Source organism: Choloepus didactylus, chromosome 3, assembly GCF_015220235.1.
Source record: "Choloepus didactylus isolate mChoDid1 chromosome 3, mChoDid1.pri, whole genome shotgun sequence".
In the NCBI taxonomy this organism is placed as follows: Eukaryota; Metazoa; Chordata; class Mammalia; order Pilosa; family Megalonychidae; genus Choloepus; species Choloepus didactylus.
In genome coordinates this window covers 86815465-86842944 of record NC_051309.1, presented here as the reverse complement: position 1 = coordinate 86842944, position 27480 = coordinate 86815465, and the positions used below count along the sequence as shown (strand labels likewise).

The 27480-nt window shown below is 38.4% G+C and overlaps 1 protein-coding gene across 1 annotated transcript; it reads right to left on the bottom strand.

Moving 5' to 3' along the window:
• Positions 1-1160: 1160 nt before the first annotated feature.
• On the bottom strand, positions 1161-27069 carry BMP3 (bone morphogenetic protein 3). Its single transcript, XM_037830083.1, has 3 exons — positions 26314-27069; positions 11451-12361; positions 1161-5046 (listed from the first exon to the last, which is right to left on the bottom strand). Exons 1-3 carry the CDS (start codon positions 26636-26638, stop codon positions 4855-4857), a joined length of 1428 nt encoding a protein of 475 aa, XP_037686011.1. The 5' UTR covers positions 26639-27069; the 3' UTR covers positions 1161-4854.
• Positions 27070-27480: the final 411 nt, after the last annotated feature.

Sequence of the window (27480 nt, the reverse complement as noted above, 5' to 3'; positions counted from 1 at the left end):
GGCAGAAAGTGAAGTCCATGATGGCTGGGAACAGAAACCGGAATATCATCAGGAACTAAGGAAGCTGTTCTCCAAGGTCCAATGCTCTGTCTCTGTCCAATTCATTCTTATTTATTTCTCTGTAAGCTGGCTTTTTAAACTTTTCCACATACCTAGTCAATAAGTCACACCCTCGCCCCCTCATTGCTGTTAAATCACCTCCCAGCTTCACCAACATTAATCCAGCTTCTATCAGATGCCCACCCTTTTTGTGTGTCAGAGAACCCATATCTTTTAGTGGAGGTGAGTTTTTAGAGGGAAGCATGCTGGTTGACACCCTCTCTTGGAAAATGGAGGGAGATGATGGTGATGGTGATAGTGTCACTAATGATAATGATAATAGCAGATATTAACTACAACTTTGTTCTGTTTCAGGTACTGGGCTCTGTAATTTATATGCATTAGCTCATCAAACTTTGTTTACAACCCTATGAGGCAGGAACTTTATTGTCCCAGTTCACAGGTGAGAAAAATGAAGCACTGAGAAGTTAAGGAACGTGCTGAAGATGAACTCTAGAGTGAGTTGTAGTGCAAAAATTCTATGGTTTTTTGATTCAACATCACAGTCTGATTAAATCCAACACTTAGATTAACAGAGTGAAAACAATCTGAAAGCACATTTTATTTCTTAACCACAGATCACGTCTTTCTTAAAGAAAAAGCTAGAACCTAAACAAAACTGGCTAAATTTACCTCAGTGATTATATTAATTAAATTTAGATTCTTATTCTAAAATAGAAAGGACATGGTAACAATGACTGATGAAATAAAATTATTGTCAAAAGATTGAGCCAGGCCTCCGGAAAGAAGAATTTCTCCATGTAGGAAATGTAAAGTTTGTGGTTAAAAACAAACAAGAAAAGAAACAATTCACATTGAGATTCTCAAGTTTGGAAGACATAAGAAAACACTAATTTTCTTCTTTTGTGTGTATTTCAAAATTGTGCCACAGCACTAATCATATGATGTTTATAGAAGGTTCCTAGGCTTCATTTTGGAACCATCTGAAAATGTTCAACTGTGTACCCAAGCCTTATTACCTCTTTTCAATTGCAGCATAATTGTTAAATTCTAAAAATGCAGTCTTTCCCAATGATAAATAGAAAAGAATGGGGAAAATGTTCAATTAAGCACTTTTTATTTTCATATTGTATAATAAAAGTTTTCTATTACTGGAAGAAAATGATACAAGTTCAGCAAAACTTATACATCAGTAGTGAAGTGTCCTTCACAGTTTCACTGCAATATGCCCTTTTAGTGGATTTGACTGACGAATCAGGTTTCATTTTGCATCTAGCAACTATAATAAAAAGGTTTCTCTCAACATCTAAGGATGAAAATTATTACCATTACAGGAAGGCAACAGTCATTAAATAAATTAAAAGCATCTTTAAAAGTTTTTCCATATACATATATAATATATATATTTAAATTGCCATCAACTGTACAAGCATTAAATTCTCAACTGAAACATTTACAGAAATTCATGTGAAAAGCTAAGAGGAAGACTTATCTTTTAGAAAAAGGGAATCATTGAAGCACCCATAAGCTACATTAAAATACAATTCTCAGGGGAAAATCAATACAGAGAAGTCATAACTATCCAAGATTTTTTATTTACTCTCTTATTTAATCTTACACAGCAGGTGTTCATAGCTTTTCTCTAACTCAACCTTGATTCAACAAGAAGTCAATGTTCAGATATTAGTACTTGTTAGAACAGAGCAAAGTAAAAGCAGAAAAGCTAAACTGAATAATGTAATTATATAGAAAAATTTTTATAACTCAGACTGATAACATCATTACATACATATGAGATTGCCTATGAAAATATTAAATGGGCAACAAGAGCTTTATTCAGAAATATTAAGGTAAAAATCTTAATGAATAAATGATTACCAGCTGATATATAGCAAGATGAATGTAAAAATTTATCTGGCATATTGTAGTCCTGAGAACTGGGGAATCTAATCTTCCAGTTTAAATTCTATGAACCCAAACCCTATAAATTGTATATTATTTACACCAGTTACAACAAAGCACTTTTAAAATATTGTATTGACAACTGTGGCCTCTTGATTTCAAGAGAAGTTTTTTTTTTAAATCCTTTTAAAGAATGAACACTGTGATTGTTGGTGTCCCATATCTGGGGAAGGTGGGAGGGTGGGGGATGGAGTGTTGGGAGAAGGAAAGATAGGCATGACTTAGGAAATGGCCTTTATAAGTATAGGTTTTTTCCCTCATTAAAGCTAGTTTAATATCAGGAGATTCTTTTAAGTTTATAAAAGATTTATGCAGAAACTAAAAGTATATCTAGGAGTTGTGCAGTACCTAACAAATTGTGAAATAAACACTTGATTTTACAACTGTTTCAAATAAATTTTTATCAGAATAAAATAGTCACACATTTACCTGAACCCCCACTACTGAAAAATAAACTTCTTTTCTTCTTTGGGAATAAAACTTTTCCCATTTATACCACACTGTGTATTCAATGCAGTGAAGAAATTGACTGTTATAAGGTCACTCAGAAATAACTACTGATCAAAAACCTTTTCCAAGCTCTTTCATTACATGATAATGTTGTTATATCAGGTGCTACTTAAAATGAAATCTTAATTTATTGTTACTTGGAAAATGTTTATTCTAAATAATTTCTTTTTTTTTACATTGTAGGATTTAATTTGTAATAAGTGGGCAATGATTCAAATTAAGAAAGGTAACAAAAAGACATCTGGATATAAGAAGGTTGAAAACCAATACATAAAATTACTGGAGGTTTGGTCTGATACATCTATAGAAAGAAGTGAATTAAGGATTTAATCAAATCTATCAGTGAAAAAGAAGTCTGCTTTACTGAAAGCAGTATGGCCAGGATCTTAAAAATAATTTTGTAATCCATTTCACTGTGAATCTTTAACTTTACGCTACCAGGAAAAATGAAAAAAAAAAAAAAAAACCATGAGCCCATTAAAACTCAGGCATCAGAATGTAATTCACTATTTAGGACTGGTTTGTTTCATTTGCAGAGTTAACGCACATCTGCACCAACCTTTGTGTATTCCAAGTGTCAAAGAGCTTCTTTTCACGGCAGTCACCTGGAAACAGTAATGTAGAAATACTATTTAAACCACAGTGAATGCTATACTCATCTACCAAACACTGAAGTGTAGGATATGCTTACATTTTGGTTTATGAAAAGAGATACAGTGTTTTCAGATCTATCACTATCCCCTCTTCAAGGAAGTTGTGCATGAAGTAGCTTGTATTATAAACCCAATTTTCAGTGTTGGAAGGGATCTTACAGGTCAAGTAGTCAACCTCATTTTATCAGTGTGGGCACTAGGGATGCACAGTTAATAAGTGCCTTTCACAAAACAGATGCTCAATAAATGTTCATTAAATGGTCGAAACCGTAGCTAGCTATAGGCAGAGACAGGACAAAACCCCATGTCTTCTGCTATGTCATAGCCCTTGATTGGCTCAGCTGTCTCTAATCATCAGGTGGGATTGAACTAAAGTTAGAATTCACCACAGATACATAACTTCAACAACAATCCATGGTATGAAAACATTTCTGTCACACAAGAATATATTCATGAGGGAAAACATACTGAAACAATTTTCAAGAACAAAAGCATCAAATGAAATATTTATGACAAATGGAAATGGACAAAAAACAAAGAAGTATCTCTATGTTTGACTCCCTTTTCTGGTGGATAATTTTTACGAGATTTGCTAAAGTGTAGCTTCTGTGACTGAGCCAAAAGCCTTGTTCCATGTGAAAAAATACAAAGACTAGGATGCAGCTGAAGAATAATATTCAATATGTTATTGTGCATTTTAAATTGGTCTTTTAAAGAAATCCTCCAAATTCCAGCAGTTTTGACCTTCATCTATTGATAACTTCACAGGAAGTAAAGGCATATTGATAGAACTGAAATTTTCATGATCTCAGGAAGGATTTTTGTATTCAATTTAGAAGAACAAATGAAAGGACTTGTTAAAAAAAAAGTATAGGAGGGGAATTACATCTGGGTTTTTGAAAACTGGGTTGCTGGTTCCCTCCTCTGGGAGGTAATGAAATGAAAGTGGCTGCATTTCCAATTAAATTGCTGGGTCAAGCGGTAACTCTGTATATGCTCTAGAATCACTCTGTCATTTTTGGAAAAGTTCTTATAATTGAATGATACTTGCCAGAAAAAAAAGCCAAAGGGCCCTGTGTAGGCTGAATTATAAAACCACGTTAAGCAAACCTTCCTACACAGGGCACAAGGACACATATACACATACAAATAGCACACAGCCCACACTTTCCACCAAACCATTTACACAATGGCATGTGGGAAAAAAAACAAAACACACGGGTAAACAGGATTGTCAAAAAATGTTTGAGATAAACATCAAAGTTCATTGGATTATTTAGCACTTGCTGAGTTGCTCAGGGATCTAAGGCAATAAGCCTACTTCAAAATATGAAATTACTCTCTATCCCCTTTAGTCGTTAGATGAGTAGGGATTCATGGTAAGCTATGGCTGTTTGTCCAATCTATTTCCAAAGCCCATTACAAAAATAAATCAGTGTTCTCTAACAGTTTCAAAATCAGTTTGAGTGATAATTTTTCTTTAGTTACATTCAGAAACAAGTACAGTCCAGATCTCCTTGGTGGAAATCTTCAATCTATTGCTCGTTCTCTTTTGATTATAAAAAACTTTTTTTGGAACAAGATGCATTGGCAGTGCAAACAAACAAACAAAAGTCCATAAAAATAAACTAATGATTTAATTAAGCATTCAACTGAGTTCTTTGCCAGGTTATCTGCAAGCACAAGACTCTACTGTCATGTTAGGATATACTTTAAGCACCACATTCTTATTTTCATCAAAGAATAAGATACTGAGCGAGGACATCTTTTCTGGTACACAGCAAGGCTCAGGGATCCCAGGAACGACCCCCACGGCTCTCACTATACTCTGGATGGTAGCGTGATTTGATGGCTTCAAAGACTAGAAAAAGAAATGGGAGAAAAACACATATGTTAGGTGGAACTGCTTTTCCACTCTTCACCCCTCATATAAAATGCTTAATTATGAATTCATTCTAGCAATTCAATAAAGCCCCTGTGTCATCATACATTCAACCCACTCTCCTATACCACTACTACAAAATGGTTATCATTTATACTACTTGCTACATGACAGACATGCTGCATGTAGTATCTCTAATCCTTATGGCAGACTACATTTCTTACATTTTTTGGATAAGGAAACAGACTTAAAAAGCTTAAATGACATGTCTGGTAAGTAGTAGAGTGAAGATTTGAACCCAGTTCTCTAAAGAATAAAATTATAATTTAATTACAAAAAAACTAATTGTATTCAGGACCAAGCAAAAGAATAGTACGTTCTAGGATGTTTTTGATAACAGGATTAAAACAAAAATGATTTGTTCTTGCCCTGAAGGTAATCATAAAGCACCCTAACAAGCACTCTGGTTAAAGGAGGTACACTAATGAAGCTACTAGAATGATATTTATAGTTTGTTGTTAAAGAAAAAAGCTAGTGAGACGGGACACTGGTGTGTTTAATTTAATAGTTGTTAAGAGGATGAACTGGATGATGAGTACTCCATGAAGTGAATATTCAACTTTCTCTAGAAGCCAACTGGTGTTCAGAACACCACAACTGTTACCACTGGGGGTCACTGTTGCTCCATGAGTTCAGACTTAAATTTGGTAGAGTTAAGTGTTAAGAGTGGGTCACATCTCCAGGGAATAATCTAAGGACCCAAGTTTATCCCATGGATGTCAGAAGATTGATCAAAGCAGCCTGGTTAAAATTTCTTCCCTGAGAAAATGCCAACTGGGACCATTAACATCCTTGTGAAACATGTGGTTTTATTAGAGAGCCCAGTACAGCTCTGCTCTACCTGAAAGCCCATTATGTTTAGGAATTGCCAGATTGATAAAAAGAACTTCTTCATGAGAGATGTCACACATACCAATATTGGTTCTCTTGCCAATATCGCTTTCAGGTAGGTGAAACCAGTTTTGCTTTAAACACATTTAGAAATAGAAGTTTGGTCACTTGCCTGAGATCACCTGTCAGTTCAAGAGAGGGATTTAGGTCCAAACTCTGGCTTTTTGATTTTGGGATTTTGAGTCAAGTTTCTCATGGTTCAGAAGCACCCCTGCCCCAATGAATTGGCATTTTAATTTCTTACTGCTAAAATTCCCAGTATGGGGAAACTGGAGCAAGGTAAAAAGTTAAGGGCACATACAGGCCAAAGGAGAAGAAAATAATTAAAAAAAACAGGATTATTTCTGGCAGAGAATGGGAAAATCCGATTTGTTTTATCATATCTTTCAATTTTAATGAAAAAAATTATTCATACATTGTCTTCAACTTTATTGGTATAAACCATTAAAAATTAGTCTTAATGGCTGTTTTTATTCTTTCCCCTGCGAGACTTTAAGTACATGTTAAAAAGAATAGTTAACTTTAATTAATCAGTTTTGCACAGAGGGCTAATCTTCCCTTAAGACAAAGAAGTCCATGCTGTTTTATTTGATATATCATCTGCCGTCCATCACAAATAAATTATGGGTAACTGGACATAAAATGCAATTGGCATTTTACAATAGAATTTGGTAGCCCCTGTTTATTATTTTGTCAGTATAGGTTATTTCTAAAGAAAACATTTGTAGCTATCCACTTTTCTCTGTTGATTTACTCTCAAGTTTCTCTAAAGACTCAATCATTCAAATGACTTATTAGAAAGCCAAGAAGGATATTTTTAAAACTGCAGGTTTTCTGACATAATTTGTTATTGGTAATGTTTTAATTTCCTTTAATGTTTAAATTTCATACAAAGTAGATCTATTTAATTAGATGAAGCCATGAATGATAAATACTGCTGTACATTGCTGTCCCCCTGTGCCTAGAGCAGTGTATACATTGACTAAGTACCTGAATGGATGGGATACTTACAAGAAATAGCATACCCTCCATTTTACCTGTTTCTGTAGAAATAATTCCCATCAACAAAAAATAAAGAGTTATGGGCAAATGACCCAACATAGATATGGAAAATATTCATGGGTGTTTCCTAGGAAAATTCCTGTTCTTTTTTTTTCAAGCTCCAGCTTGCAAATGATAGATTCAGAAACTACGAGTTATCTCTGGTGGGCTTGCTGGAATTCAAGCACAAGCCCTTGATTCTGGGTTGCTGTGTGTTATCAAAAATCTCTCAGTTTTCCAGGGAGTCTCGCCCCTCCCCCCACCCACCCACGCACTATGGAATCTTCTGATCAAGCTCCCCTTACCAGGGATGATTAGGTCATGCAGAAAAGATCGATGCAGTCATTTGATGGTGACTGGCATATTGCCAGTCCATAACTGTTTTATTTGACTTCAGGTTCTGTATGTTATGACTCTGTTTACATAGTTTAACAAATATATCAATCACAAATGCAAACCTGTGTTATTTCTCCTTTTTAAAGAGGCTGAAACATGATTTCGACATCAGCTTAGGTAATTTTCTGCTTTGGTAACTCAGTATATCAAAATTCCATCTTTTTTATTTTTTTAGAGTGAGTCTTCAAAACCAGGCATTGGAATTAGAAAACAGAAATTAATCACAGGTATATCTTTTTGGACTTATAAATGTAAATTTCTGTTTTAAAGGAGACACTGTGTTCAAAGTGTTTAGATTTTCATGGCCTAATTCTATGCCCTTGCTATTCCTAGCTTTTGCACCTCTTTGCAAAAATAACTTCGGTTCCTCTAATCCTTGTTGGCTCTCTTGGATCTCTGTCAGCAAAAATGGCTGAATCATTTTCATCTGAACTCTGTTTTCCATCTCTGCTAAGGTGGTGAGGGGAAGCAGCAGCATAAAACTTGGCTTTAGTTATACGGGTATTTTTCATTTCATGGCAGAATTCCAGGGGTCTCTCTCTTGGAAAACAGATTGGCTGTAAGGGTAGAAATCAGAAAAATCCAAACTGCGGTGTCTGTGAATGGAATCTGCAGTGGTCAGGCCTGCACCTGCCAAGCAGCATAGGCTGTCCTAGAGTTGAATTTGATTACAAATGCATTAGCAGGGGAGAACATGTCATCAGCTAAGTGCCCTCATTCTTGACCTGGGCCATGGGGTTTTACTCCACACTTTTCCAGTCCAGCCCACATGGGTGTGATAGCCCAGAAACTATCTAATTGAAATCAGTGAAAGGGCAAAGCCTGGAATTTGGGAAAGGCAGAACACAGCTGTTCTGAATTACAGAACAGGTTGTCGACTTTTACAGATGAAGAGCCCCACCGTACAGAGAAGGCTTTTGCTCAGGAGGCCAAAGGGAAGCCTGGGAGAGCTTTTCTCTGGGGCAAAATGTATATCTAAATCTGAAAGTTCTTTGGCACCTCCATTATTCCACATGTGTTTGTACTGATCTGGTCAGAGACCTTTGCTTTCCTCTGTTGCCCATATTATATTTTTACTTAACCCGGCTTTCCATATTGGACACTGTGCTGATAATAGCGATGCGTATTAAATTACCCCAAGTATAACAGCTTCCTATTGCTACATGTTTCCCATCCTTTTAGTTACTACAACACTTGAAAGACACAAAACTTGGAAGGCTTCAGAGGACCCACTAGAAAGCTTTAAAGGTTAAGCAGATCCACAGAAGGTGATGAGAGATTGAGAAATCCATGTAACAGCCAAGCTTCCACTCTCAACTTGGCAAAAGGAAATCCCAAGCTATGTCTCCCTAGAGTTCTGATGCCATTCCAAGTTTTGACAAATATTATGATGAGTTCAGTTGCTGCAACTGATTTACTCCTGATTCTATTACTCTCCAAAGAAACCTTCCTGGAAGAGCTCACTGGCTGTCAGACCATCAGGGAGAATCCTATTTTAGGCTTCGTGATGTTTGAAAAGGGACTAGGACCATTTAGAAAACTTTTTGTTGCCTTATAACTTTTATTCTCTTGATCCTTCCCTATACAGCCTTTCTTCAGCCTCCAATATTTACTTTTCTATTTGTCCCAGTGTCATCAATGGTCATTAGTAATAATATCAATAGCAAATAATTACTGAGTGCCTACTATATGCTAGATGCTCTATTATCTCAATTACTTGGTCCACTGTTTCTATTTTGTAGATAATGTTATTTTTTATTATTTATTTTCATACCCATTTTAAAAATGAGAAAGCAGACAGGCAGAGTTTGACTAACTTCCCAAAGGAGCCATGGCTGGTAAGTTGTGGAACCAAGATTCAAGGCAAAAGGATCTGGCTCTTGATTCTTGGCAACTTAAAGTGTGGTTAGTATCCCCTAGGAGCTTGTAAGATGTGCAGAATCTCAGGCTCTATCCCCAGACCCACTGGATCAGAACCTATGTATTAAAAAGATCCTCAGACAATTGGTAGGCACATTAAAGTTTAAGAAGTCCTGCTATGACTGAGCATGTGCATTTAATTGTTCCACTGCTAACATATTCCTAACATACTCCTCTCCTTAAACCCATCTCTGCCTTTATTAACTTACTCTTTATCGATTTTTAAATCATTATCCTTTAGTTTACTAAGAACCATGGTGAAGCTCTATGAAAGCAATAGCAAGATTTCTGAACAGTAAAAGCCAGCAGAAGTACTAGTTGTTGGAAGGGGCAAGTTGGGGAGATGGGAATAATTGTGGAGAGGTGGCGCCTAGGCCAGTTCTCTGCAGTTAGGGGCTGAAAAGCAGAATGTCTGAATAATCTTCTTCACATTTTCATGGCTCCCTAAAGCCTGAATGCTGGAGTCGGTGTCTGGGAGGAGGTGCGGGTGGTAAACAGAAAATCTCCTTCCCCAGGTTACCTGGAAGAAACTGCAGTTTATGTGAGTGAGGGTTTTTTAGAAAACTCAGAGACCCATTTAAAATAATGCACCCTAGTTTTAGAGACAGTTTGAATCCATTCCTGCCTCTCAATGTCACAAAGGCAAAGCCACATTGGAAAATACAGACTCATCACTGTCTGTTATATTTAACATCTTTGTTGGATGTGAGTCTTTAAATATTATCTCAGCTTGTACAAGTTTTGTTTGATCAGTGAAATGTTGTATATGAATATTTAGGCAAGACACAGCTCTTTATATAACTGTAAATGTATATAATATTTTGTGTTTAGGTTTAAAAATTATGGAGCTGGCAAAAATTCTTGGTAAAGACAATGCCTTAGAAAATGTGGAAAGCTCATCCATCTTCGACATTCAAACAAGAAAATGGGACTTCGGTCCATTTTCTGGCCCTGAGACTGACCCAGCCTCGTAAAGTCAGCCTTTCACTTTGCGTATGTAACATTTAATATCCCAATTATAGAACTGGAACTTCAAGATGCCATTTTAAAGACCTATAAGCAGAATCTGGTCACTCTTGGAGGCAAAAATTTTTTTTTCATCCATTATCATACAATAGCAAAGAATGACTCAAGTTTTGTGTGAAAACTCTATTGTTCATCCAAATTCCACCCTAGAGCCACTTTTCAATTCATAACAGAGATTCCAACTGTTAAAAGCTGAGAATGGAAGTTCACCTATAAGCTTAACTGAAGGCCAGAGAGCACCACTATATTTTACTAACTCTAAATTCAAAGAGAACAGTCACTTGGACTTACTGTGCAAGATGGAAGTGGGTGTCACGAGGCTTCTAAAAATATATTTGTCAGGATGCTGAGTATTGATATGACAAAGTACAGTCCCTATTGATCTTGGAAGATACACAGGCAAGCTCTGACAGGTTGAAATGGATCTTGGAAGAAGCTTTCAGTGTTATCCTATCCTATTTTGTCTTCCTTTTTTGATGTTTAGCAGGAATGCAAACTAAATCAGCATGTGGCAGATTTCACGAGGTCAGTTTACCCGGGTCTACTGTGATCCTGGCCTCTGTGGGGAAAACTCACCGCACGAGGGAATGTTGATCAAAAAATGTTCTCGCTCAGGGCACTGATTCTAGTAGCTCTTCCCTTGACTCCTCTGCTGTGCCCCAATCCCTGAATATTCCCCTCACAGAGCCTTCTGCCATCCAGGGCTTGCTCATGTAGCAGGTGGAGATCACACATGACCACACAGCTGAACATGCACCATGTTTGGAAGCAATACAAAAAACACATTTTCCACATATTTTTTTTTCTCATATCCTTCTTTACACCAATACTGACTTCATATTACTTTAACAACCATTAACGAAAAAAATCAAGCATGACCATATTACCTATTACACATTAGAATGCAGTAAATAAGGGTCCAGATGGATTTTGTAGATTGAAAACACACTTAGAACACACACACGCACACACAGAGACACCCCTTAGTCAATGTGTCTTTCTACCCTGCGGAAATAGGAAGTAAGCAAAGGACAAAGAACAATGGCTACCTTTGGCATGGGGAACTGGCATGCTCCGGAACAATAATAGGCATCAAAGGACTTGGGGGAGATAATCCATTCGCTCCAGCCGATATCTGCAAAGTCCACTTTGAGGTATCGCCTGGCACAATTCCGAGGTTCAATCCATTGCTTTCTTCTCGCCTTCTTCAGGGTCTGTTCATCAAACTGGAGGGTCTGGCTTTTCTGGTGAGGTCCTTTTCTCTGTTTCTTTTTGGACTTATTCTTCTCAGCAGGCTGGGTCTGAAGGGTCTTATAAGGTTTTCTCTCTTCCCAGACACCATCCTCCTTATACTGATACTCTGATCCAGGAAGCTCATTGTTCTGCAGGGGCAGCAGGACCCCAGTGGAGCGCTTCTTCCTCCGTTCAGTAGCAACGGCAGCTCTGATGTGGCTATCCAGTTTGGGCACAGCCCCAGTGGGGAACGTCCAGTGTCCCTTTAAGCTTGATACCACACTCTCTGGCTCAGAAATGGCAGCATCGTTGGCATATACCAAGATATAAGGCTCAGGAAAGGGGAAAATCCTCTTTGGCGGCTGGTGTCCTTTGGAGGTAATGTTAAATCCTATGAGGAACTCCTCATTTTCCTTGGCCTTCTTGAGGAGTTGTGTGATGTCTTTAGACATCCAGGTCACGATATCTCGATGAGGTTTGACTATATTTACTGAAAGATGACCCAGGAGTCGGCTTTGGTTTCCACTGGGTGTGAGTACCCACACAGAGAGATCAATCTGGATGTGTTTCCTCTGAGCATGATGTGAGCATCCTTGGGATGCTGGGCAACTCAGGCTGGCATTTATCACTTCTCCAATGCAGAAATACAGTGTGGCCGACAAAATGTTTTCTGACTTGGTTAGAGAAGTCAGGTTAAAAATGTGAAGCCCCTTGCTTCCTAGGGTTCCTGGGAGGGGGAAAAGAGAGTAAACAGGTATAATTTTAAAAGCCAGAAAAAGATCAAAGCAAGGGTCAGCCATTTTCACTAATTTGCTCCTTCCTTTACTGAGGCACTATAAATGTTTGAAGGTTGTAACACAGTAGTAAGCTTAGAGATCAGAGAGCTGACAGCTTTGGCTTTGAATTCTGTGACTATCAAGACCTATTCCTATAAATCTGGCAAAGTATTGTAATACTTTCTTACCTGACGCAGTGCATAGCCTTCTGGTCACTAGCACAGGGTTTAGAATTAGACTCACCTTGATTCAAGTCTTGGCTCACCCCCTCATTAACTATGTAACTTTGGGTAAGCTAGTGTCCTCATTCACAAAATGGAGATAATATCTACCTCTTACGTCCTTAGAATTAAATGAGATGTGTGCACCACAGTTGATAAAGAGTCCCATGCTTCTTACATATAATTTTTTTTTTTAGTGCTGGCATTAATGTATTATACAAATTATTATCTTCTTCTACTTGTCTCACAAAGTTCAGGGTGGAGGATGTGTGGGTAAGTAAGACAACATACCTCAATAGTTTGTGTTCCCCTGAAAAAACTGAGCCACAAGTTCATTAAAAAATCCACGCGGCTATGTCTGAAGTTTATTACCTCCCATGAATTGAAGAGTTCAATTTCTTCTACATAATTCAACAAAGACTATCAAAACCAATCAATTGCATATCCTATCCTTCAAATCCAGACGCAAGAGAGAGTAGGCGAACAGGAAATAGATTAGCAAGGGGGCAGAGATGCAGAAGTCAGTTCCGTCTCTTATCATCTTACTGAATTAGCGATATGGCTGAGGCTAGAAGTCAAGCATCCCCAGTGCCCAGATAGGTAACCGAGCCTAAGCTCTCCTTCATGTATTTATTCCATTTACATATTTGATTAAGAAATATACACGCAATTGTGAAACTATGTTCTTGATCAAAAACATATTTCAGTAAAAACAAAACATTTCTATAAAGATGTGGAAACTTAAAATGAATTCATTGAGTCCCTAAGCACAAGGGAAGTGCAATGGGAAACATGTTTTCTCATTTTTAAACTTTGTGAAGGAAAAAGAGGAAACTTCCATTTGTGCACATTTGTATAATCTATGACACCAGAATAATATTTTACAGACCTTTCTAATAAAGCCATGGTATCAGGGTTGTTTGGAAACTCTAGCCTTAATTCATACCAGTCATCATAGCATACCTTTTTACCCGAATGTTGTGTAGCAAATGGCAGTTTAAAATGGAAGAAAGAGAAGTCACTCTGTTCTAATCAATGGTTGCCAAACAAACATTGGCAGGGAATAAATGAATTACAAGGGATTTGGGCATCAGTGTCTTAATGGGTAAACCAATCCTGCTCTTTCCCTATATGTTGCTTCAAAATGTTTCTTACTTTCAAACATGTTTCCAGGTACCTTGTGACATGCTATTAACTAGCCCCTACCTCTGTGTCTAATCTTCAACATCTTCTCATTAAAGTCTCAAAACCTACCATACTGCCTCTCCAGATGGCTCTCATTTAAATTCAGTGCATTATTTAAAGTCAGGGTTCTATGGCCCAATGCCAGCCCCACCACTCCCAATAGTGGTCCTCAGGTAAATACCCCCTTAATAGTCCCATCTAATCTGCAAAATGAACTCAATAGTGGCAATTTCAGTTGCTGTGAACTTTAATTGAAAGAGTGCAGGTAAAACACATAGCACGTAGTACATATTCAATAAATGCTAGCTAACTAGAATGCTAGAATGTCCGAAATGATAACAAATAGGCACACGTGCTTGAATTGAGATGAGCTGTAAGTGCAAACTATACACCAGATTTCAAAAAATTGGTACAAAAAACAATGTAAAATATCTCACTAATATGAAATGGTAAGCTCCCCACTATGTGGGACCTGACTCCCAGGGGTATAAGTCTCCCTGGCATGGTGGGATATGATCCCAGGGATGAGCTTGAACCTGGCATCATGGGATTGAAAATGTTTTCTTCACCAAAAAGGGGAAAAGAAATGTAACAAAACAAAGTTTCAGTGTCTAAGAGATTTCAAATAGAGTCGAGGGGTCATCCTGGGGGTTATTCTTACGCATTATTAGCTTCTAGTGTATTAGAATAGCTAGAAGGAAATACTTGAATCTGTTGAACTGTAATCCAGTAGATTTGATTCTTGATGATTGTATAACTATATAGCTTTTATTGTGTGACCATATGATTGTGAAAACCTTGTGACTGACACTCCCTTTATCCAGTATATGGGCAGATGAGTAATAAAATAAAGACAAAAAATATATAAATAATAGGGAGGGAATAAGGGGTATGTGATGTTTTGTTTGTTCTTTTTTATTCTTATTTATTTATTTTTATTTTGGAATAATGAAAATGTTCTAAAATTAACTGTGGCAATGGATGCACAACTATATGATGATACTATGAACCATTAATCGTATATTTTGGATGGATTATAAGGGGTGTGAATATATCTCAATAAAATTGCATTTACAAAAAGATCTGAAATGGTAAGACTGGATATATTGTGTTAAAAATGTTATAAAAAATAATTTCACCTCTTTTCACATTTTTAAATGTGGCTAATAAAATTTTAAAATTACATTTTTGGCTTACATTTGTAGCTCATAATATATTCCTGTTGAACAGTGGTGGTCCAGAATAACCACTAGCTTTGTAGTCATAGAGTCCAAAAAGAAAAAGTACCTTTTTTTCCCAATGTGGTAAAGAGTTAGGGTTTTGATAAACATGAATATGCAAACCAAGAAGTCAATTGGGCAAAAGATTCCCTTCTTGGTATACAACATTCTCTCCCTTATGAAGGACATATTAGATAAAGATAATATTGGTGATTACTGTTTGATTTTCCCTCCAGCTGTAGCTAATCATGTCAATCTGCAATCAGAAGTCTAAGACCAACAGATTGCTCTGACTATAAATAAATGGGAGTTTAGCAATGGTGCTAGAGCATATACAGTGCTAGAAATTATATACATAGCTTCACTTGCATTGTGTATATATTTACATATCCATATTATACCAAAATCTTACACACATAAATACACCACAACCAACAAAGAACAGGAAACAAAACAAACGTTTTAATTTAACAGATATGAATTAAGCACCTACGAGGTGATGGACCTTGGGCTGGGTTGCAAGGCTGCACAAATGGATTCTGCTGTTCACACCATAGCAGGGGGAAGGAATTCATAAACCATATGCAGATTACTACACCATGATGATGATACTTAGCAACAAAGGTGTAAACTATAGTCTTGGAGTATAGAGGGTGGAACAATTAACTCTGTATGGGAAAGAGGGAAACTTAGGGAAAAGGTGACTTTTGAACCCAATTTTTAAGGATGAAGGGGAAAGGGAATGCCAGAGAGAGGCTGGGAGGGGCACATTCTAGCAGCATCCAAGGCTGTGTAAATAAAAGTTCTTGCATAATCAATAATCCCAATGTTTTAAATAGGCATTTATAAAAATATTACAAATTACCCAATTTTTGAAGTCCTCAGTTTTCAAAAGGATGGCCAATTCACATTCAGCTCCGAAGCAAAGGTGTTATATCATGCCCAAGACTTGATACATTTGTTCTTGCCCTTCCCACTCAGGCTGTGGAGGTATACAAACTGCCTGTTTTAGATTCCCCAGTTCTTTCTTCATCTTAACAATCTCAAAGTCTCAACCATGCTATAAAGCATTCTTTAACCTCTTTAACTCGGACTTATTTTCCCTTCTCTGACCTTCCAGCATCTCTTTTCTGCGCAAATCAATACTCTTCCCCTAAAGCAACCCGACAAATACTATTGAGTATTTAAAATGGACGAAAATGGTAATAGGAGAGTTGAATGGAGCTGAGCAAATGAGTATAAAGGAATAAAGAAGAATGAGCGCAATAACTTTCTGCAAGTAGAAATATGTAATAATAATACCTATTCAATTTATCTCATTATTAAACATTTCAGTATTTCCACATTAATTTAACTTTTCAAATGAGTGTATTTCCATAGTTAAGAAGTTTCCATACTTTAGGAGTTTTGTGTTTGGGTTCTCTGTCATCCCTATGAGTAGTAGCACAGATTTATCTACGTACACAGATAACTGTAGTCAAATATAGATATTCGGTTGAATGAACAATACTTTAGTGTTTACTTTTTCTATTCTGACATATTCAGATATTTACCTATTTGGAATAATTGACTCAGAAGCCTGATAATTTTTATAACAGGTATACTTTCTGATTAGTAAGAACAAACTGATACAATAATAACATGAAAAACAATGGTGGGTTTTATCAGTTACCAAGAAAAAAAGCATATGCATTCTTAGGCTGCAGAAACTATTCAGGTACTAGGAAGTATAAACTCTATGCCACACCATTCCAATTATATGTAGAGTTACATGATTAATTTTGGAAGCCCTCATTTCAGGCAGATTATTGATAGAGAAGAGAGCAGCTAAGAGAATAAAAGAGATGTTGAAGAGCCTGGAAACCATCTCTTACAAGTTTGAGTTGTAAAAATAGAAACTACATGGTCTGGAGAAACTAAAAAAGATTAGCTATGGCATGAGAATTGTTTTCAAACACTTGAGTTGCTGCAGAGGGAGTAGGGATTTTCTTTCCAGTGTTGAAGATGAGAAGGTGGTCTAAAGGTGATAGTTGAATGGAAGCAGATTCCAAGCCAATAAAAATAAAGACTTTCTAACTATCTGTTGTCTAACTTGACTTAGTGAGACCCATCAGTGGGACTGGGCACACAGAAGACAGATGGTCATAATTCAAGATTATTACAGGAGAATTCCTTTATGGTAGGCTAGGGTGTGAAAGGTGAATTAGATAACCTCACAGATCCCTTGCAAGTAACTACAACATGTTTTCCAACTCTTCACAAGGCAATATTTTAGATGCCAAAATATAACCACCAATAGGTGGTGCTATTTTCTTACTGTTTACTGGCAATAGCACAAACCTGGATTTTTCTTGCCCAGAATATATCCATTGCACTCTAGTTAGTGTTTGCCATTGGCATTATCTCATATTGAATTTTCTAGAGTCATACTATCTGAGAACTGAAAAGGGTTTAGAAGTCAGGTGAGTTCCTGAACAAATTATACTCTCTTTTACACACTTGTTAGGACTTTGTACCTGTTGTTGCTTCCTCCTGGAGTGCTCTTACCCACCCTCTTTCTCCTTGATAACTCAGATTTGCTTCCTAAGGCAAAGAAGAAACACCACCCCTTAGGGCAAGCTTGTCCTGACAACCCACACCTTTGGTCAGCACCCTGCCTTTATTACAATTTTTACCACACTCTTCTCCTTTCCTAAGACCATAAACTCCTTAAAGAGAAGGCCCAGCATTGTATCAGCATCTTCAGCCTGAGTATAGAACCTGATGCTAAGCAGTACTCAACAAATGCTTCTTCTATGAATAAAAACTTTAGTGCAATTGTCTCATTCTTAGAATGTTGAAATGAAGGACCATAGAAGTTACCAGGTAGTTAGTAACTGATTTCAGAGAAGGACCCGGGTCTTATACGACCTATATGGCTCTTTTAGGAGTTCAACGATTAAATAAAGGCAGATGATTTATTCCTGTGTTCATGTGAGAACAAGACATCTGAACCCGATGAAACCAAGCATCTGACTTGGGAGCTCCGGCCCCGACATAGGACTGGCCTTGCTGTTGTAGCGGGTCACCTTCTCTCAAGGGGCAGCAACGGTGTGCCCAGGAACTAAGTGGAAGTTCACCTTCACGCTGGCCCACACAGAATGTTTTCAAAGGGAATTAGAACATACAATGGAAAGCTTTCTATGTAAAGTCTGATTTTAAAACAAATAGACTAAACGAAATCTTGACGATTAGTTAAATCCCCAGAAGCAGGAAAAACATATTAGTCACACAGAAAATATGTAACTAAGAACAATTTTTTTTTCCACTTCTTTTCTCCAAACAAAGTACAGCTGCTAGAAATGCCAGGGGTGCCTAGCACAGGGCCACATACACCTGCAGTCACTGGCTGCATATTTGCTGATTATGGAGTCAAGACTGCATTCCCCATGGTGCCTTCAGCTTTCAGGCCAATGCAAGATGAACAGTTTCTAAATAGAATAAAAAGCAAAAGAATTTTGTTTTTCTTGCAGAGTCCCTGTCAAATGACTGAGTTTTATAGGATCTCAAAAATAACCGTTCTCTATGTCCAAAGTCTAAAACATAGTCAAAGATGATAGGTGTTTTTCTAAAATAACAAAATGTTCATTACTCAGTTTATTTACTCTCAGCCTCCACCCACAGGCATTCCTAGACTGGGAGCCCTTGGAAGGCAGACCCAGGTCCTATAAATCCTTGTATTCTCAGTATCTTGCACAGTCTGGAACATTTATGTCCTGAAAAATATTTGTTAAGTTTGTTGAATGAACAGCTGCATAAACTTACCACATTCAAAAGTGTTTCCTATTTAACACCAAAGTGAACAAAACTTTCAAGTAGGTTTAAGTTCCCAAAGTCGACAAAAGCCCTTCTCAGGTATAAATACCATAAGGAATTTCCTTCCATTTTATCAGGGGAGCGAAAGTATCATTAGAACACTTCTATATAACGTAGAATAGTATTGCCATTCAATATATCAATGGTAAAATGCCTAGTGATCCCATGGCAAGTTTATTTTTAAAGGATCCTTTGCCTGGCTGATGGTTTTCTACTATCTCTTCTTCTGCTAGTCCTTGAACATTGACTTCAGTTCAGCTGAAATATTTACTGAGTGCCTACTACGTAGCAAAGCACGCCAGGCCCTTGCAATACAGGGAGAAGCAGATATGCTCTCTGTTCTCCAGAGACTTGCTTCATAGGCCCCTCCTTTTAGCAAATCTTTTGAGTCTCAGACTTTCTGGAGCTGTGAGGAAAGGTAAAACGTCTTGATTAGCTGAATTTGAAGCCTTCTCCAAGGCAAAAATTCTCATGAAGATGGTAATATACCTTCCAAAGCAAAAGACACCATTATATAAGTTAATAAACCATATGTCCATGGAAAGATCTGCTACAAGGGCCTGACAAGACCAGGCATAGCTTTGCTAAACAATTCTAGATTTCAGACACTGGTTACAACATAAAATACCCCAAACTGCAGGGACCCCAACTTCCAGCAGTGGTTCTCCATCTTCAGCCTGCATCAGAATCACCTGGAAGGCTTCTGGGCCCTGCACCCACCGTGTGGTGGAGCAGAGAATTTTCATTTCTAACAAGTTCCCAGATAATGCCAATATGATGCTGCTGATAAAGGGACCAGACTTTGAAAGCAACTAACTTCGAGAAATCAGTATAAAAAGTTGCAGCCTTGCTCTATTCAGCTACCAGGGTCAGGACAAAAATAGTAACTTCTTGAATGTAGGTTTGGGATCTCACATATGGTGTTACAAGAGGACTACCACTTATTTATGTTTACATTGTCACTCAAATATATCCTTTATATTATCAACAAATGCACATATCAACACTTTACATATGTTTCAGGCTTTGTGAGAAGCTGTAAAGAGAGAATCTTTGAAAATATTTAAAATATTAAGAATATCTCATTTATATAGGGCTTCAAAACTTGGAACGCATTTTCACATTCATTTTCTCATTTGAGTTTCACTATCTTGCTGTAAATCAGGTACAGCGGGTATGATTAAACCCATTTGATAGATGAAGAAACTAAGTACAGCAATATTAGGTGACTTTTTAAATTAGTAGTCCAGCCAATATTAGAATTAGATCTCTTAATTCCTAGTCTCAGGTAAGAGAAAAATCATAACTCTAGCAATCTTTCCTCTACTTGAAAACCATTCATCTTAAGCACACATAAGTCCAGTAATTACAGTTAGTTTAAACCATCATTAGATAGATTCCACACAAATAAATTGAAAGATTCTTTGAAGGAAAAGCAAATAAGAGCCTTTTGGTCTTCAGTTGCTTTAACTGTAAAATGAGATGTCTGGACAAAGGGCCTCACATTTCTAAAATTATGGGAGGCAATTATTTTATAAAAGGAATATGTAACAGAACCTTACTTCATAAAGAAGAACTAAGGGAAGCTGGAAATACATTAGGATCAGTTTGCCCAAACACTTTTACTCAGTGCATGACCAAATGTAGCCAAGGCGCTGACTGCATCTCTGTTGCCAGGAGAAGGTGGAGTTTAAAGGAAGGTAGATCATTGAAGGAGTCAATAAATACAGCATGGTCATTTGACTTCATGCCCTATGTGATGATGTTTTAGATAAAGAGACATCATGCCTTTAAAAATGTTCTTGAGGGAGTGTGTTATCAGGAGGACTGCATTATGTGCCAATATGCTAGGACACAACTAAGACTAACATGTGAGAAACTGGTATTTTTATGAACTGCTAAATATATTCCAGGGGTTTAAAATAAAGTTACAGTAATGAGGGTTCTTTCATTAGATTGTCATAACTTATTACAGGCCAAAGTTGATATTATCCTGGTATACTTGTGTCACTTGATTAATATTATGTCAATATTTCCATTATAAAATGCTACTTTCACAATCTTAAAAATTCACTTTGAATTGAAACATGGCATAGGAAAATTCAAGCTGAGACTATTTATTTGTGTTGTCAAACTTCTTTCCACTACCACCGCCAAAATAAAGTCATGATATTAGCATTAATTACTAGATTACACAAATTTAATAGATGGGAAACCATCAAAAGTTGGGGGAAAAAGATTTTGTGGCAGCATAAAAAACCTGAATAGCCAATTAAAAATATATGCAAAACAGCTCAATAGCTTACACTAGATTGATAAAAATCATTTTTATTATAGTTAATAAATACAACAAATAATAGAGATTATATAAAGGATTTGATAGATGTCTTGGGTAAATGTGCCTTTCATCAAGATGTTAATGGTGATAAAACATTAGCAAAGTGAAATGTATGATCTCTAATGAACTTTTCCACAAATAAAGTAGCTTTAAAAAAAATAATAACTATGGCCAAAAAAAAAATGGGGTAACCCTATAGAAGACAACAATGGAGGAGAACTGATAAAGAAACTTGGAAAATGAAATTTAATGACAGACTCTAAAAGGACATTCAGAGACATTTAAAACATGAAAGCAGAAAGATAGTACAATGCCAACTGGAATCCATCCCAAGTAACAATATAAATAAACATCCTTAGATAAGTATTAAATGGAAAATAAGAAATTAGAAAATTTTCAGTTGTGTATTTAGTATTAAGATCCACCAACACCAATTATTTTCAAAATCTGTTTTTAAAACTCACTTAGTAATTAGATTGTATAGTTTAAGTCATGGAGCATGGCATCCTTCCAATGTTCTAAGACACAAAAATATCAAGTTGTGAAGACACGAAATTTCATTCACATATCTTCTGTCTTGCTAACTTAGGAAAAGCCCTGAACCAGTGTTTCCTCCAAGTAGACATCTCAGAACCCCAGTTCTCTAAAATGTTCTTCCAGGGAGTTAGGGTTCCCTTCTTAAGGGGTTTATAAAGCATTTAAGGGCCCTAGAAGATCCCACCACAAAAAGAAGTGATCATTTCATTTAGCCCAGAATTTCCAAACTTATTTTACAATGGAACCCAATTTTACTTAAGATCTCTTTACATCTTGAAAGACCCCTTTCTCATGAAATTTTTCATGGAAAGTTAGATCAGGCTATTATAAGTAACAGGTTTTGAGATGAGTGAAGAATTTTTGAAAAACTATCTGGCAAATACATCATGATAACCATTTCTTCTTCTATAAAAGGAAAGGATTGGACTTGCTTTCTTCAAAGTATCTGCTAAATAAAAATTTTCATATTTCTAAAATGCTTAAAAGTAGATTTGGCATTCATGACCCTATTTAAATTTTAGAAAAATTGGAACCTCATCAATCAAGCACTCATAAAGTTCCATTGCACAGATAAAAATGTATGTAAATCTCTTAATACATTTTCAGTTATATTATTTTTTAAATCTACACATATTTCCTGAAAGAATTATCTGCCTAGGGGATTTTTTTCATTGACCCACATGGTCTTGGGTCTCTTTGAGTGTGTCTAGCTATACGACAAAACAAAATTTAAATTATTTTTTACATAATTCATTCTCTTTCTCCTTTCCATTAGCATGGATAATCAAGAATTCATAGCATTATGAATTTTAAATGTCAGAGATTGTAAAGCTGTCTTGCCTATTACAGTAAAAACTTCATTAAGGCCTATCATGTATTCAAAGTAGTGCATAATTCAAAGCAGCTGCTCATCCAGCTCTCCCTCTCCAGATGCACTATTGTCCTTTAAATAAAAACATCAGATAATCCAAGCACCCTTTAAATTTCGAGCATAGTTTCTAGATACCAGGCATTTCAAGGTAACTGCTTTAACAAAGTTTTTATATTAAGGGGCTTGTACCCCTTGCCATCAAGCCCATCAAAAACAATGTTTTCTCGGTGGTCCATGTATTTTACAAGAAGGGTTCCTATTGCATGTTGCATGATCATTCAGCCCTTAATTACATATTATTTTCCCCAAAGCCTTATATTTTAGCCATGCAATTCAGAAATATGTCAAAATCATAATTTTTTATTTTCAAAGCATTTTTTAGTCATGGTAGGAAAGAATCTCCCTCTCCTTATTGAAGGAAAGTATTCACTTGTGGGCTGTATTAACTCAATTTTTTTCCTTTCGCTTATGAAGTAGCTCTCTCTCTCTCTCTCTCTCTCTCTCTCTCTCTGTGTGTGTGTGTGTGTGTGTGTGTGTGTTTAAAGGCAACATATATCCACTGAACTGTAATCTTTTTATAGTTACATGTCATAAATTAAAGTAGTGATAGTTTTCTTGTAAGAACATATGTGCTTTAATCACTGTTCCTAAAGAAGTTAATTTTCTTATTAAGAAAAATAAAATTAAGTGACTATTAGAATGGTGAGAAGAACATACACCATCTATCTTAAAGGATAAAGACAGGAGAAAACCTCATGTAAAATATTCTTCTTTTATTATATAATAGCCAAGAACAACTTCTTAAACCAAGGTTAAAATAAAAGCTGATTTCATATTCCTCTAGTCTTCCTCTAAGATGGTGTTTTTATAACCATCTCTGTGTGTCATCAGTACTTTTATAAATTGTCTCTTGCAAAAGATAAAACCTATCTTTACATAAACCCTTACAGATCATAAACACAAAAAACTTATAAGTGTTCCAAACTTATGGTTTTGGCACACCAACTGAGTAGCATTGAGGAAGGAGAAAAGGGGTTAGCAAAAAGTGTATTTAGGATGAATGCCACCCACCATCAAGTAATGGTTTAAGTAGAAAGTAATCAGAGGGAGACCACAGCAACTAAAACTCAACCAAAGATATTCTAGGTTTAGAACAATAAATAATTTTAATCAGGTATGTTCCAAGAAGCAATAGGGCTCTACAGCTATAACTCAGCCTGAATAGGTACTCCAAAAGTCTGCTGGATCAGCAGCCATTCCAGATATAAAGCATACCACCTGACTTCCCATTGAAATCTGTAACATCTTTGGCACAGAGAAGTCCATATGTTGTGAAACCTAAACACTTTGGACTAGAAAACACATCTAATTTATTAATGCAGGCAGCATCTTTCACCTACATCTGAACATATGTCATAAGGTGAAGGGTGTTATGGAAATGCTGATATGGATGAAGCTAGAGAAACATACATGAAAGCCTCAGCACCTTCCTGGAGTCCTGCCTTATTAGAGCCAGAACTGCCTTATAACAAGGTCTTTTTAGAGTGTTAGTAACTAAACACTCTTGGAAGGGATCCAACATGAACCACCTCTCCAGGAGTCTCCAATGTGGTAACATGACACTTAAGCTTCCACAGAAACTAGTGTCTATGTGTAATGAATAAGTCATCAAGTCTTTGAAAACTGCAGAAAATAAAACAATGGGATTTGGGGGTCACAACTTACTATTTGCTTTTCTCTCTGTCTTAGGATAGTCTCAAGGATGCTAAAGGGATTACTTTTCTTATCTGGGCACAGAGACTTGTATATCTCCTTCAAGCTGCAATTCATCATGTCAAGGGGATGTCTGGTATCAGTATCAGAGTTTATCATTTGATGGTATAAGACCATGGGGTGGATGATAAGGGATTCTCTGAAATCATAGTGCACTGAATGACTTGAAGCCAAAATGGATATGTCACCCTAGGCAGTCAAATCCTTATCAATCAACCACTCATGGTTCCCTCAGCCAAAACCAAACCCAAAGCTGCACAATATATGTAAATGATAACCCACATTTTACCTACAAAACATGTGATTCAAACTTTAAAAAAAAAAAAAAAAAACAACTTCATACAACAAATACTGTTCATTTCTGGGGTGCCTCAGTTACTTCCCAGGAATATTAAGCAAGAAAGGTAAGGGTGATTTGAGTATCTTCATTATTGCCACCTGGTTTGTCCACCCCACTTCCTTCCAACCTGTGTTGCTTCCACACTGCTCTTTCATTGCACTCTGCCCTCAGAGTTGCACTAAGGTAAACAATGTATTTACTGGTGTGGTCAGCTGTCAGGACATCCTCAGCAAGAAGCTGGGGTGCTCTGGATAACCAAGAGCAGGCTTCTGTTTTCCTTAGCAGAGGTCAGTTCCTCACAGATCATGCTCATGGTTTTAAGAAAATGAAATCTGGTTCAGCTCAGACTGTAGCTAAAAACTTCTGCATTAGAAAGCATAACTCACATTTATTGTAAATGTCATCATGCCTATAAGCTCTAAAGTGCATTTACAGTGTCAACCCAAGGCTTTCCTTGATGTATGCCTCAGTTTTCTTTTTTCCGGGAGTTCTACATATCAAAGCTTTGGGAGATTTCTTTCAGTGAATCTGACAGAACTGATAGAGCAGCAAGGGATGATTTCCTTACTTGAAGATTCCTGGCTATTTCTGAACATGTCACTAAAGACAGGCTTTGCAGTTACATTTCCCTTTATCATGAATGTAGTGAACAAAAAACCTTGGTGCATCCTCAAAGCATATAAACAGAGTTAGTATCCAGGAAACGTTCCCTCAAGCTGTTAGCACGGGGAGGGAAGCTGTTAGCATAAGTTTCATGCTTCACCACAGGGGCTAGGAGAAACCTTGTTAAGTCATGAATTTCAGTCTGCGATTATCTGTGTTGAAATACGGGATGAGCGGATTTTCATCGGTGGATTCCTAGAGGTGTTTACTTCCACCACTGCTCTCTCCCCCTTCCAACTCCTCCCAGGGTGGATACAACCCCTTTGCCCAGATGGGTTTTAGATAATTGAAACATCCGAGCACCTGGTTTTGTTTGTTTTTGTGTTTGCCACCAAGGGGCCATCAAGTAGAAAGTGTCAAAGAAACCTAGCAACACAGAAAGAGAGAAAGAGTTAAGAGGGCTGCAAGATCCGGAGCAGGGACTACCTAAAACGCGAAGTGAGGGCTTATAGTTCACGTATAACTTCTTGGGGCCCCGGGTTGGCATAAAATGGCATCTGCTTCTCGATAAACATGGCTAAAGCCCAGCCTCAAGGGAATTTCCGCTGACCGACTTAGGAATCATCAGCATAAGGTACACCAGGGGTGCTTGAGACACCCAGGGCAGGTGGGCTCTACTGGGCATAGGATGCCACCCCTTCCCTTTAGCCGTACAGGTCCTCCAGCCGACCCCCTCCACTGTCCCGTGCCCTTCGTCTCTCCATTTCTCCCTCGGGGACTCAGAAATGCGGTGCGTGACGGAGCGGAACGGAGGAGCACAAGAGGGCAGCTGCAGAGGGTGGGGAAAGGTCTCTGGGCAGCAACGACGAGCAGAGGACTGTCAGAGAAGCTGTGAGGGGTCCCGGGAGAAAGCAAGCACCGGATGGCGAGGCCGGGGGTGGGGGGTGCCTCCGCACTCACCTGCTGCTCCGGCTCGGAAGCTGCGAACCGTGTTCCCTTCGCGCAGGGGCTGAGGGCGCCGGGGCTGAGAGCCCCGCTCGGGGGAGCCCGGTATCCGCACTGCCTCAGCCCTGCCGCCGCCGCTGTACCTGTCATAGAGCCGCAGCATATGTTCCGACACCTTGTCGCGCCGCGGCAGCTCGGGACCAGGGTCACCACCTGCCGTGCGGTCTCCTTGCACAGCCTTGCCGAGCTCCGGGAGAGGCTGCTTCACCCTCTCTCCCTGCGCCAGGCTCACGCAGAAGCAGCCCAGCCACAAGTAGAGCAGCCTGCGCGCCCCAGCCATGGCGAGGTCGCGGTGCTGCGCGCCCGCTCCCCTGCGTCGCGGGGGTACACTCTGGAGGCGCGACGGTCCGCTAGCAGAGCAAAGGACTGAACCCAAAGTTAGTTAGGGCGAGAGCGCCAAGAGTCCCGAACGCTGCCTGAGCAGGACAGCGACAAGCCCCACTTTTTGCGCAGACGGAGAGCGGATCCGCAGGTGGGCTCTTCCCCCGCAGCTGCGCGGGCCTCACCCGCACAAGGCGCTGCAGGCGCAGTCTCCACTAGGGCGCTGAGGAAGAGCTGAAGGTCACGGCGTGTGTGGCCCGGGTGTTTTCAGGATCGGTCTCTACCCTCCCTCCCAGCTTTATTTTCGGGAACACCCGGCCCAAGAGGCCGCACGTGGGTCGGGACTAGTGCTGTGTGGGGCGCGGTGCCGGAGTGGGGTGCGGTGCCGGAGTGGGGTGCGCGCAGAGGTCCGGGAGGCGCTTGCTCGCTCGCCTTTTCTAGGGATTGGAGGAGACGCGGCGCAGCCGGTCAGAGTTTTGAGTGTTTGCGTGTGTGTGTGTGTGTATGCGTGTGTGCGTGTGCGCGCGCGCATGTGTGTGTGTGTGAGACAGAGAGAAAGAGCGAGCGAGACTAAGACTGACTTCGTTCTTTGGCTGATCTGCACAGTCCACAGTCAATCTAGCTCTAGCCCTGGTCCTCGCCCTTGCAGGCAGCTCGGACCTGGTTATAGCAGGGAGAAAAGTAAAGGGGGAAGTAACCAGAGAACCTTCAGGAGGAGAGAAGCGAAAGTAGGGGATGGGGTGGTTTGGAAGAGGAGGGGAAAGGAGAAGATCATGGAAGAAAGAACGGGTCTAAGGGACT

Bases quoted from the DNA above. Each gene is read 5' to 3' on its own strand.
- BMP3 (XM_037830083.1), bottom strand. From the start codon at position 26,638: ATGGCTGGGGCGCGCAGGCTGCTCTACTTGTGGCTGGGCTGCTTCTGC. The intron at 12,362-26,313 runs GTGAGTGCGGAG...TCCCCCTCCCAG, and splicing joins CTTCCGAGCCGGAGCAGCAG to GAACCCTAGGAAGCAAGGGG. The intron at 5,047-11,450 runs GTAGCCATTGTT...TTCTTTTTCTAG, and splicing joins GCCAGTTCCCCATGCCAAAG to TCTTTGAAGCCATCAAATCA.